Source organism: Lycium ferocissimum, chromosome 12, assembly GCF_029784015.1.
Source record: "Lycium ferocissimum isolate CSIRO_LF1 chromosome 12, AGI_CSIRO_Lferr_CH_V1, whole genome shotgun sequence".
Lineage (NCBI taxonomy): Eukaryota > Viridiplantae > Streptophyta > Magnoliopsida > Solanales > Solanaceae > Lycium > Lycium ferocissimum.
Genome location: NC_081353.1, coordinates 39,275,617 through 39,289,022, shown reverse-complemented (window position 1 = coordinate 39,289,022; position 13,406 = coordinate 39,275,617). Strand labels below are relative to the sequence as shown.

Sequence of the window (13,406 nt, the reverse complement as noted above, 5' to 3'; positions counted from 1 at the left end):
ACTTAGAAATATCGAACCAATGATTATTTTGGTATGGTAATGGTATAGTATTTTTAGAAAGCGTATAAAGTTTCAAAACGGTGTTTATACATTCAAACAACCAAATATTCCTTACAAAAAAACCAAACAGTGTGTATACACAAAATATAAAGAAAAATATTTGGTTTTCATGGCTAAACGCCTATTTAATATACGAATGGTGATGAAATGGTCTTAGATCCTTTTGGCCATGAAAATTGCGAAATTTGAAAAAGTAATTTTTATTATCAAAGTGAAAAATGGTATTTACCACCAAAAAGATTTGGTGTAGCGGATGAGATACTAATTCTTGATTCGATCTAACGTATTAATATTTTTTGGTAGGCGCTTATTGGAGTTGTTTTTTGAATTTTTGTGAATGATTTGGAGTGAAAATAATTTTATCGTGTTTTTAAAATTCCAAAATTTTATGACCAACAATAATTTCCAGATTTTCAACTCCGGGAAAAAAAGTCAAAAATTATTCATAGCCAAACGGCCACTTAATATATTTTAGAAAGTGATTAATTTGAACCATATAAGTAAAGACAATGCTAATTTTATTGTCAAATATATTGAGATCCTCGGTATCTTTCTTTATACACTATTTACGTAGCCCAATTAAAGATATTTTATCCTTTCTTTCATATTCAAATGAAATATTGTCATAAAGTTATAATTCTCTCCAATCTCTACATTGAAAGATTTCTCATGACTCTTTCGTGTCGGGGGCATCTGTTTGGTAACAACAAAAATAGCAATTATCTTTACTTATCGTAGAACCAAACTGCTAACTTTTTAAATTTAGTTATTTTTTTTTCAGTCTGCTTAAAAATATTTTTTTTTTTGTATGTAATAATTGTTTAATTATAAGATCGCATGTTTAATATCATAAAATTTAAAGAGCATTTTAATATATTATACATACATATGAGTAATTTAAGACAATAAGATTCAAAACTAGTATCTAATCAAATTAATATATTCGGCGCGCGCTAACAACACCTCCATAATAACTAAGCAGATTTTTTATGTTATATTTTTTTCTTTTTCTAGGTAGAAAACTTTATAACGATAGCTTTATAAAACATATAATAGCTATATGCTTTTTTTGTTAATATAATTATTAACCATCTTTATAAAATTAGACTATATATGATTAAATAAAAAAATTTTGAAAAAATTTGATACTTTAGTATATTATATTTATGATATAATATTACATATGAATACATATGTGGAGTGTGCAAAACTTTTGAAGCTTTGACCGATGAAGAGATTATTGCCCATGTCATTTGTGAATGTGAATTTGGGCGGGTTAATATGAGATTCTCTTAGGGAAAGAAATTGGATCTGCATCTAAGTTTGAATCTTCGTAAATTCAAGTGTTATATCACCATTAAGAGATTGGATCTACAATTATAAATTTCTCTCAATCTTATTTTAATTTAATTTCAACTAGATTTAAAACGTGTGCATAGAGCTTAAACTTTATACATTCAATAATGAATTTGTTCTTGTATTAACTTTTTTATTGTTTAGTTAGTGAAACATTCATATGAGATTTAAAATTTAAATAATTTATTATTTCTTTACAACATTAAAAAAATAAAAATGTTCAGCATTTTAAGTAATTTTAATATTTTTCCTCAAAAAAAAAATATGGACCCAACGATATCTTTGTTATAGAGAGGCCGTATTTAGTCCATGAGTCGCGGGTTAAATTAGGTCAATTGAGTAAATTTAATTTTAAGTTAGGTCATGTGATCTCAAGCATCCACATGGCCTCTTCCTTAAATAGGATATCTATGCAACTTTGGCTGACGGCAGCGGCTAAAATAGCTAAAAAAATAAAAATAATGCGAACAAGGTTCACAATAGAACAAAATAGAGGGGTATATCCGACTTCTTTTTTGAAAAAACAATCACCTTCATATTAAAAAATAAAATCTTTTTTTTTTTTTTGAGAAGAATGTTAACCTACCATCTGCACGTAGCACAGGAACAGTGCTAACCTACTATATGGAAACGAGTAAAAACTTTTTTATTTTTTTTATTTTCCGTGACATTGACGACTAAATCCGGATTCGTCTTGGGTAGTGACTTTTGGGGTGGGGGGTGGGGGTGGGGGAAGTCACATGTTTGACATACAATTTTATTTTATAAACATAAAAAACTCTAAGTTGTGAAAACTATCAAAATTTTTCAAATTCTTATACAATCTTACTAAATGAGTAAATCATAGTTATAATAAATTAATGTGTTAAAAATCTGTATTGATCCTTTTTAGTTGAATTTTTTTTTTTAAATTTTTTTTGCATTAATATTTAATACAAATTTGGGATTGGTAAATATATCTACCAAATGAGTCTTTTTACAAAATATAAGCGTGTCAAATTCTACATTTATTTTGGATGTTTTCTAGTCATCTTTGATGATCATTTTCAGTTTATTTTATTGAAAAACATAGGGAATTAACAGAGGAAATGTTGTGTTATTTGTGGTAAAAAACATTTTATTCTAAGGGCAAATTTGGACATGACATTTTTTTTTAATAATTTTAAATGGTTTTGATCAGATGAAGAATGATTTTATTCTTTTTTTAAAAGTTTTCTTTAACTCACAATTCTTTTTTTTTGTTTTCTTCAAATTATATACATTTTCCAATCACAATATTAATATTAAAATAATTTTTTTTTCCAAATATCACATTTTTATTTTTTTCTTAATTAAGTTGCATAGTGTTAATAATGCCTTTTCCATGTTCATCTTTTTCTTTGCTTCTTTTGAAAAACACTGAACCAGGATATCTATATCTGATATAGGTAAAAATATTTATCTGTGCAGCAAAAATTTGAACTTGGAATTTTGTGTGTTTCTGTATTAACTTTTTATTATTTTGTGAAATTTGAATTTGCGTCTGCATTTTATTTGAATTTTTTCTGCATCTTTGATGATGGGTTCTTCTCTTCAGCAACCTATTTGGGTTAGGGGATCAGCTTTCCCTTTAAAGGGTCAAATGAAACTAAATGAGGTCAAATTACAGTCTCTTAGGCCTTGCAAAGCCTCTCAAATTGATAGGAGTTTGGTCACAGAGAATTAAAAGGCCTCCTTCTTCATTTTCTTTGTTTTGTGCTAGATGAAGAATGTTAGCATTAGAAGTGCAGTTTTTTCAATTTATTATTCAACTTTTATATAATAAGGTTTTCATCTTTGCTATGTGAAGGAACTATGCTGCACTGCATCTAGTTGACATGATTGTTTTCTGTTTATTAGTTATAGAAAAAAATGAGAGAATTAGAAAAAGGAAATGTTGTGTTCTTGTCAAAATCTTTTTTATTTTGATTTTTATTTTGTTGCTTGTGAATAGTCAGAAGTGCATTTTTTTCAATTTATGTTCAACATTTTAAGTAATTTAATATTTTTTCTTAGTTGAATTGCACGGTCTGTATTGCCTTTTTATGTTTTTGCAGAATTTGAATTTGGGTTCTAATATGAGAAATTAGAGTGAATTCTGTATCCAATGTTTTCTTGTGATCTTTGATGATCATTTTGTTGTTTACTTATGTTATCGAAAAGAGAATTAAAAATGGAAATGTTGTGTTTTGTTTTTTTTTTTTTTTTTTGGAAAACAACGAAGAATGTTACTATGGAAAAACATTTTTTTCCCCCTCAAAATTTTAAGTAATTTAATATTTTTTCTTAGTTAAGTTGCACGGTCTATAATAAAGTTTTCATCTTGCTATGTGTTTCTGTATTGCCTTTTATAAAATTTGAATTTGGTTTCTAATATCTAGGCTCTTTAAAAACTTGTCATCTTTGATAATTATTTTCTGTTAGGCTCTTCTTGGCGAAATGTTGTTTCTTGTGCTCTATTTTTTCTTTTTGGGTACTACAGCTAGTCTTTGATGTGTTTGTTCATTTATTCAACTTTTACATCTCACTATTATTAATAAGTTGCATGGTCTATAATAAAATTTTCATCTTGCTATGTGAAGGAGTTTGGTTTTTTTTTTTTGTGTGTGTGTGTGTTTGATCATATATTTAGTTATGTATATTTCAGATAGTTAGTTCAGATTTGATACTATCCTTGATTTAGTTTCTGTTCATAGAAATTGTTTTTCAAACTTTCATTTTATTCTCCATATTACATTTGGGGGATGTGAACGTTCTAGTTGACAAATTTTTCTTTTTTTCTGATATATTCTGTCTTATTTTGACAGTTGATCAAAAAAGTACTTTTATAAACCATGTTTGGCTAATCAATTTGAGAATCACTTTTGCCAATATCATCAGATGAAGTTAAAAGTGCTTAAAAACTCTTTTTTTGACTGATGTGTAATCAAATCCCCCAAAAAGCTTGGCCAAACACCTCACATCTATGAAATAAACACTTTTTTGTTTTAAAAAAAGTACTTCTGGCTCTCCAAAAGCTTGGCTAAACAGGTTGTTAGCCTCTTCTTGGTTCATGTGTTGTCTTACTTTGATGTGTTTGTTCATTTGTAGGGTTAATGCTATTATATGAATAAATGAGGCTCTATCTTTTTTTTTTTTTTTTTTTTTTTCTGTTGATCATATATTTAGTGATGTATATTTCAGATAGTTAGTTCAGATTTGATGCTATACTTGATTTATTTTGTTGTCTAGTTGCCCATAATTTGGAGGATGTGAAAGTTATCTTTTTCTGGGATATATTCTGTCTACATAGTTGACTTATATTATGAACCATATTAGTTAATGTACCAACATTAAAACATCAGATGAAGTTCATGCTAAAAACTCTTAATCATTTTGACTGATGTGTAATCAATTGTGCCTTTCTCTTCTCCCCCATCCCCTGTTTTAATGCTTTGCTGATAGTAGAGTCTTGACAACTTAGTGCACCTACAGCCTTCCGGTGTAACTTCTTAAATCACATAACTCAAGAAATGTGGAACACGTGAACATTCGCAGATTCAGTGGGGTTCTGAATCAATTCCTAGATAGCTTGCCAATTTACTGCATGGTCTGTGACTGTCTTTTTATTTCCTGTCTACTGTTGCTACATGTGAAGCCATCAGCTTGTGATCTTATAATATCTTTGAGATCAACCAGGCACTGACATTATTGTCAGAACTCAGAAATTCTGGAACATTTTATTGCATGTTTGTCATGCATTTTTTTGTGACGAAAATGAATGCAATTTTTTTTTTCTTTTTTAATTTGGAAACCCTCCATGGTTCTCTTACTTGCTATAGTTTTCCCTTGCTTCTGTTTCCTATGTAAGGTTTGTGGTAGTCAAACCACTTCTTGGCGCTTTTCATTTTCTCATTCTAGTGGTATGTGATAGTTGAAGTTGATGAATTGAAATCATGGTTCTCGTACTTGCATAGTTTTCCTTCTCTTTCCTGTGTAAGGCTTGTGAGAGTCAAGCCAATTCTTGGCGCTTTTCATTTCCTCATTCTAGTGGTATGTGATGGTTGAAGTTGATGAATTGGAATCATGGATCCTAGCTTTTTCGTGTACTCTGTTACTTAAAGCTGCCCATTGCACTTTCCAGGTGTTGGGAACAACTTTGTAGACTATGGATTGGGTGAAGCCGATCCTGAAGTTCGTGGTATTATTGACAAAGAGAAGGAACGTCAATTTCGAAGCTTAGAGCTTATTGCCTCTGAGAATTTCACATCTCGAGCAGTGATGGAGGCAGTGGGTTCTTGCCTTACAAACAAATACTCCGAAGGACTACCAGGCAAAAGGTAAATTTTAACCCTACGAGAAAAAATAAAAAAATTAAAAGAAACATTTTCATATTAATTTTTCTTTATTAGTATTATTCTGACACCTTATTTGAAACGAAACGTGAACCTCTTCCTGGTCGCGAACTCGCTCTTTTTCTTGTTTCCTTTTGTGTAGCTTATTTAACAACATCCTTCCTTTGTTTTTGTAAATAAATTCTTTATATCAGATATTATGGTGGAAATGAGTACATTGATGAGTTAGAACTTCTCTGTCAAGAGAGGGCTTTGGCAGCCTTTAACTTAGATGGAAAACAGTGGGGCGTCAATGTTCAACCCCTATCTGGTTCTCCAGCAAATTTTGAAGTTTACACAGCAGTTCTCAATCCACATGACCGGATTATGGTTAGTTATAAGCGGCCTCTTCCTATTGGTCTTCTAGATTTCTGTGGATTGATATTTATCTTTTTTCATGGTAATTCACTCAGGGATTAGACTTACCTCATGGGGGTCATTTGTCCCATGGATTTATGACTCCTAAAAGGCGAGTTTCAGGCACATCTATTTACTTTGAGTCCATGCCTTACCGACTTGATGAATCTTCAGGTACAGCACACCTATATTTGTAGATACATTTAACCTTTTACTAGAATCGTCATCCGATTTGTTTTGACTTAACAGGCCTTGTTGATTATGACATGCTTGAGAAAACTGCAACCCTTTTTCGGCCAAAACTTATTATTGCTGGTGCTAGTGCATATCCACGAGATTTTGATTATCCTCATATGAGAAAGGTACAAAATATCTGGAGTTTGCTAGTCGGAGTCATGCTCTATACTGATAATTTCTCCCTGTTGATATCTTCATTTCTGCCATCTAAATAATTCTTTTGCGATACGTCCTGAAGATAGCAGATGCTGTTGGAGCCTTTCTCATGATGGATATGGCTCACATTAGTGGGCTTGTTGCGGCCTCCGTAGTTGCTAATCCATTTGAATACTGTGACATTGTTACCACCACAACTCACAAGGTATGATTTAAATTCTTGGAATTCTCTGTGCATAGCCTTGGCGTAACTGGTAAAGTTGCTGCCGTGTGACCAGGAGGTCACGGGTTCGAGCAGTGGAAACAGCCTCTTGCAGAAATGCAAGGTAAGGCTGCGTACAATAGACCCTTGTGGTCCGGCCCTTCCTCGGACCCCGCGCATAGCGGGAGCTTAGTGCACCGGGCTGCCCTCTCTGTGCATAGCCATTCCAGCCCCTTACACCCACCCAAAAATAATTAAAAGAAAATCACAGAAAAGACAAAGGGAGAAAGAAATGCAAGAATAATTTTGCTAATTTTATTTCCATTGGCCTGATTAACATTAATGGCAATGCTTATGTCCAGTCTCTAAGAGGTCCTAGAGGAGGAATGATCTTCTTCAAGAAAGATCCCGTCCTAGGTGTTGATCTGGAAACTGCCATCAACAATGCTGTTTTTCCTGGTTTGCAGGTCAGTTCCGTCTTCTTTCAACACTATTTTTACTTTACTTTATTCTCATTTTCTCCCTTAGTTGTTAAAACCTATCAATGCCTCAACAATACTGGCCTTTTGAGTTTTGGCTATATGTTGTATAATGTGGATGAGTTTGACTAGCAATAGCTTTGCTTGTCTTTACAGGGTGGTCCGCATAATCACACAATTGGAGGACTAGCTGTTTGCTTGAAGCATGCCAAATCACCTGATTTCAAGGCTTATCAGAACAAGGTAAACATTTTCCCGTCTTTTCACTAGATTGTGGCCATTTGAGCGGGAAATATAAATGTCATTTGTTGTTCATTTTTGCAGGTGGTCTCTAACTGTAGAGCTCTTGCAAGCCGGTTAATGGAGTTGGGGTACAAGCTGGTCTCTGGAGGAACTGACAATCATTTGGTTCTACTGGATCTCAGGCCCTTAGTGAGTTTTGCATTTACACTATTTCTTGTCCAGTTCTCTTTTCAACAGGAAAAATCAACTAGGACATGCAAGTGTATCTTTTCAACAGGAACTACTAAACTATTAAGCACCGTCGTCTACAATTTTGTTGATGACTTCTCTTGAACAATTTTTTTTGTCAAAATTTGGTGGTTGCTGGGGAATTGAAGTGCAAGCATACAAATTTGGTAAATATTGAATAGTATCAAGAATGATTATTTGTTTGATTAGGGTATCAATATAAAATAGTCGAAAACGGGGTGGCAAACTCTGTTAAAGAATCCTTCTGCCTTTTACTTGTTAGTATTTGTATATTACCAGCTATAACCACCAAGATGCAACCAACCTTATCTTGTAAACTTGGATTAACTAGTCTGCATTTGCCAATTAGGGTCTTGATGGTGCTAGAGTGGAGAAAATACTTGACATGGCATCAATCACGCTCAATAAGAATTCAGTAGCCGGTAAGTATAGAAGCTTAACTGTTGCGATGCATTATTTGACATATATTACCTTGTCCTTATACCGTCAATGAAACTGTAGGTGATAAAAGTGCACTAGTGCCGGGTGGTATACGCATAGGCTCACCTGCAATGACCACACGAGGTTTCTCAGAGAAAGAATTTGTAACCGTTGCAGACCTCATTAATGAGGGTGTGCAGATAACTCTCGAGGCCAAGAAGTTAGTCTCTAGTTCTAAACTCCAAGATTTCTTGAAGTTTGTTACTTCGCCGGAGTTCCCTTTAATCGATAAGGTGTTAAATTTGCAAAGAAGAGTTGAAGCTTTGACAACCCAATATCCATTGCCCGGCTTGTGATGAAACATTGGTGGAGATTCAATTGCTTGTAATAGCAAACTGGTTCTATGAATTGTATAAGAGGCAGATTTTTGCCATTTGATAATGTAGGATGATCGCATGAACTGTTATGTATAATAGTTTGCCTTCAGATAATAAATTTCTGTTGTCCTGGAAAATGTAGTGTTCATCGAAGTGTTATCCCCCTCCTCTCTCTCTCGGGATTTAAAATGGAAGAAAGCTATCCAAGATTTCAAAAATATGGAGGGTGTTGCCAAGAAAAAGGATATTGTGGACTGTAAAAATATGAATTGCTTCGTAAATGTTGTGGCATTTTGCTGGGATTTAATGTAGTTATGGCTTTTTGATTAGTAGTTTAGTACTCTGCAGAACCTTTTGAAAATCTACAATTTTATAGGGTAAAGTGTATAATATGTTAAGAGGTGTTTATACACACTTTACACTACTATACAATATTAATATACAATGAGGGGTTTATACATACAAAATTATATTTGTCTAGCCATATTTTTAAAATTAACATACAAGGAACAAATAGCGTAGAAAATTCATTTATAAAGATGCAAAGTTGGAAGGAGAACAAGAAAATAGATAAAACATTATAAAACGGGTAATTATTTTACCCTAAATGTCATACGATGTTATTTTCCCAATCTAAAATTTGGGTAATAATATACAATTTTATAAACGTGATCAATTTATATTTTTGGGGTTACAGAATAACTCAAACCTCGAATCTAAAAACTAGACAAATAGATAGAGAGAAATCATTTTTTTTTCTTTGTTGAGATTGAATTCGGACTTTTTTATAAATTTTTATCCAACTTTATTAGGAGTAACAATTAGGTCAAAGTGACTTTTATAATCAAGAACAAAAAGTGAAAAATACAATATATAAAAAATAAAGGGTCTTTGACATATATATATAAGAGAAATATGTGTTTAGTTTTATACACACTTTTACATTTTTTTATTTTTTAAAATCATTTTTAAAAAAATATTTTTTAAAATATTTTTTTTAAATTTATTTTTTTATTTTTTAAAAAAATTAATATTTTTTTTTTATATTATATGAAAGTTGTTATTATCCCCAATCTAAAATTTGGGTAAAGTAGGATGAAACATAATACTGTAAAGATTTAGATAGTTGAACGTGATCAATTTATATTTTTGGGGTTACAGAATAACTCAAACCTCGAATCTAAAAACTAGACAAATAGATAGAGAGAAATCATTTTTTTTTCTTTGTTGAGATTGAATTCGGACTTTTTTATAAATTTTTATCCAACTTTATTAGGATTAACAATTAGGTCATACATATATGTTCAGACTTTTCATGAAGAACAAAATATCAAGAACAAAAAGCATATATTTTTCCACTAACGGAAAAAATACAATATATAAAAAGTAAATGGGGTAACCTTTTCTCGATGTCCATCACAATAATGCAATACGTATTAAAAGGGAATACATTATGGGCCTATTGGTACACTAACGCTCCAAATTACCTAGGTTTTAAAATAGAGCAAAAATCACCCCAAAAATCCCTTGTTACACTTATCAAATTACTCGTCAATCTTCAACATTTTCTTCGCAATTTTGCTCAACAAATAGTAATAATTCATCATTTTTCCTTCTAACAATGCCAAAAAAAATAGCAATTCCAAGAAGCCTAAACCACTAGAGATAGAAAAGGAGAAAACATAATATACTACAAGGAATAAGTGGGTATCTTTTCTTTCTAAGGTGAAATCCATCATAATTAAAAAAAATATTTTAAAAGGGAATACATGAGATTTGGAGGTCCGTTAACAGGATAGGGGCATATTTGTTACCAACGAGACGATTTTTGTCTCATTTTTAATAGTACAGGGACACTTTTGGACAACAAAACCAAATAAAGGGCATATTTGTTCTATTTCAATAGTTCAGGGTATTTTTCGACCTTTTCTTATAATTACCAACTCTCCAAATTACCTAGGGTTTAAGATTAAAAATCACCCCCAAAATCCCTTGCTACACTTATCAAATTACTCTTCAATCTTCTTCACAATTTTGCTAAACAAGTATTAATAATTCATCATTTTTGCTTCTAACAATGCCTAAAAATAGCAATTCCAAGAAACCTAAACCAATAGAGATAGAAAAGGAGAAACCAAATTCTTCTTCAACTAAACCTAAAAAACCAATTAGTGAAATTGACGAAATATTTGCTGGAAAAAAGAGGAAGAAACCTGAAAAAGTAGAAAAATCAAGTGGAGATGTTGTTATAGAGCAAAAAAAAGTGAAGAAAAACAAGGAAAAAAGTGTTAGAATACCTAAAGATAATGTTTTTTCTGAGGTGCCACGTCATTCGAGGAAGAAAACAGCAGATGGGTTTACTTTATATACTGAAGAGGAATTGGGTATTGGGAAATCTAATGCTGGAGGTACCAAGCTTTGTCCTTTTGATTGTGACTGTTGTTTTTAGTGAATCTTGATTGAATTTATTTCATGAATTATCAGTTTTGTAGTAGTATATGTCCATTTTGAGGATAAAGTTTTGTTCTTTTTACTGACTGGTGTAACAATTTTATTTGAATGTATGAACAGAATTTTGTTTTTTAGACTTTTGATTGTGACTGTTGTTTTTAGTGAATCTTGATTGAATTTATTTGATGAATTATCAGTTTTGTAGTAGTATATGTCCATTTTGAGGATAAAGTTTTGTTCTTTTTACTGATTGGTGTAACAATTTTATTTGAATGTATGAAGAGAATTTTGTTTTTTAGACTTAAATTGATTGTGACTGTTGTTTTTAGTGAATTTTGAAAGAATTGTTTGAGATTAAATGAACTATACCAGTTAGTAGTAAGGCTTGTAGTTGTTATATGTCCATTTTGAGGATGGGGTTTTGTTCTTTTTACTGATTGGTGTAATAGTTTTATTTGAATGTATGAAGAATTTTTTTTTTATAGACGTAAAAGTGTTCATTATGCTGATGCATTATCGATAGTTTTGTTATTTTAAGCTGAACCGTATAAACGTCTGAACTAGTATGTTGAATGAGTGCATCATGGTACATGTAGTTGTGGAATTGTTGAAAATATAAAGCATTTCTGGGAACTTGTAAAAATGATATCATTAGTATATGCTAAATGAAAGAAGTAACATAGATAACGTTTTATCTGAGGCATCACGTCGACCGAGGAAGAAAACAGCAGATGGGTTTACTGTATACACGGAAGAGGAGTTGGGTATTGGGAGGTCTAATGCTGGAGGTACCAAGTTTTGTCCTTTTGATTGTGACTGTTGTATTTAGTGAATTTTGGCAGAATTATTTGATGAACTATCAGTTTTGTTGTGAAGTTAGTAGTCGTATATGTCCATTTTGAGGATGGTCTAACGAATTTGTATGAAGAATTTTGTTTATAGACGTTTCTGCTAATGCATTATCAATAGTCTGGTTATTTGAAGCTGAAAAGTATTAACTCCTGAATTAGGGGCTTTGTTATACGTGCCCTTTAGACTTTGTGTCGAACAAGTGTGTTCACGGTATGTGTGTTTGTGGAATTGTTCAAAATACACTAAAAGTTGACAAAAAACTGTATACACCGGAATGTACCTGTAAAAGGGCCTATCTAACATAGATTAGGGGGATATTGCTTTGAGTTTTGGGAGGTACCAAGCTTTGTCCTTTTGATTGTGACTGTTGTTTTTAGTGTATTTCGATAGAATCATTTGATAAAAAGGAACTATCAGTTTGTATTGAAGTTTGTAGTAGTATATGTCCATTTTGAGGATGGAGTTTTGTTCTTTATACTGACTGGTGTAACAGTTTTATTTGAATGTATGAAGAGAATTTTGTTTTATAGATGTGAAGTGCATGTTCTGCTGATGCATTATCGATTTTCTTGTTATTTGAAGCTGAAAAGTATAAATTTTTGAATTAGCATGTCGAACAACTGCATCATGGGTATATTTGTGGAATTACTCAGAATACACTAAAAATTATCGAAAAACTGTATACACCCGAATGTAGATGTAAAAGGTGAAGAAAAACAAGGAAAAAAGTGTTAGAATTCCAAAAGATAATGTTTTATTTGAGCCGCCACATCATTCGAGGAAGAAAACTGCAGATGGGTTTACTTTATATACAGAAGAGGAGTTGGGTATTGGGAAGTCTAATGAGGAGTTGTTTAGTTGGATTACACTAAACAATGCTTGTCTTACTTTAGACAATCTAAATAGGAGTGGATTAGAGTTGGACAACACCATATGCATTTTTTGCAACACAACTCCAGAGACAGTCAACCACCTTTTTCTTCAATGCCCAGTAGCATATGACCTCTGGAACATGTTCTTGTGTTTTTTCAGTTTAAGTTGGGTGATGCCGCAAAGATTAAGGGAAGCTCAAATTTCTTGGAGTCTTCAGTTAGTTGATAAGACCATCAGAAAGATCTGGAATATATTTCCTGCTGCAATTTTTTGGTGTATTCGGATCGAGAGGAATAGAAGATGTTTTGATGGTTCCTCAACTCCCACTCCCATTCATGCACTTAAAGCCAAATGTCTAGTAAACCTTTATTGCTGGACAATGTTGTCCCCAGTGACTAGTACTAATCAGTTTTTGGATTTTATTAGCACCCTAGTTTTAGAGGGGAGCCAATGAATAGGGGCTTATAATTCTCTTTTGCTTTTGTCTATTTGTAATTAGCCCATGTAATGATGCATCTGCTTGATGCCTTTTTTCAATGAAACAACGTCATTAAAAAAAAAAAGTCTAATGCTGGAGGTACCAAGCTTTGTCATTTTGATTGTGACTATTGTTTCTAGTGAATCTTGATAGAATTAATTGATGAATTATCAGTTTGTAATGAAGTTGTAGTCCTATATGTCCATTTTGAAGATGGGGCTTTGT

At 32.0% G+C, this 13,406-nt stretch overlaps 2 protein-coding genes across 4 annotated transcripts; both read left to right on the top strand.

Annotated features, from left to right (window-relative positions):
* Nucleotides 1–2,968: 2,968 nt before the first annotated feature.
* LOC132040055 (serine hydroxymethyltransferase 3, chloroplastic-like) lies at nucleotides 2,969–8,664 on the top strand. Its single transcript, XM_059430667.1, is given in 12 exon segments — nucleotides 2,969–3,118; nucleotides 3,120–3,145; nucleotides 5,538–5,753; nucleotides 5,963–6,137; nucleotides 6,221–6,338; nucleotides 6,414–6,526; nucleotides 6,640–6,762; nucleotides 7,122–7,226; nucleotides 7,395–7,481; nucleotides 7,563–7,670; nucleotides 8,080–8,152; nucleotides 8,232–8,664. Coding segments are annotated over 12 exon segments (1,566 nt in total). The 5' UTR covers nucleotides 2,969–2,971; the 3' UTR covers nucleotides 8,507–8,664.
* Nucleotides 8,665–10,041: 1,377 nt separating this feature from the next.
* Nucleotides 10,042–13,178, top strand: LOC132040003 (uncharacterized protein C6G9.01c). Of its 3 annotated transcripts, none has more exons than XM_059430591.1 (2): nucleotides 10,042–10,138; nucleotides 10,595–11,117. In XM_059430591.1, exon 2 carries the CDS (start codon nucleotides 10,605–10,607, stop codon nucleotides 10,974–10,976), a length of 372 nt encoding a protein of 123 aa, XP_059286574.1. In that variant the 5' UTR covers nucleotides 10,042–10,138; nucleotides 10,595–10,604; the 3' UTR covers nucleotides 10,977–11,117. The 3 variants fall into 3 exon arrangements, with proteins under 3 accessions (XP_059286574.1, XP_059286576.1, XP_059286575.1); XM_059430593.1 differs by lacking the exon at nucleotides 10,042–10,138 and adding an exon at nucleotides 12,528–13,178 and having other exon boundaries at nucleotides 10,491–10,935; XM_059430592.1 differs by lacking the exon at nucleotides 10,042–10,138 and adding an exon at nucleotides 12,167–12,387 and having other exon boundaries at nucleotides 10,491–10,935.
* The last annotated feature ends 228 nt before the right edge of the window (nucleotides 13,179–13,406 follow it).

Bases quoted from the DNA above. Each gene is read 5' to 3' on its own strand.
- LOC132040003 (XM_059430592.1), top strand. From the start codon at position 10,605: ATGCCTAAAAATAGCAATTCCAAGAAACCTAAACCAATAGAGATAGAA. The intron at 10,936-12,166 runs GTACCAAGCTTT...GAGTTTTGGGAG, and splicing joins TGGGAAATCTAATGCTGGAG to GTACCAAGCTTTGTCCTTTT.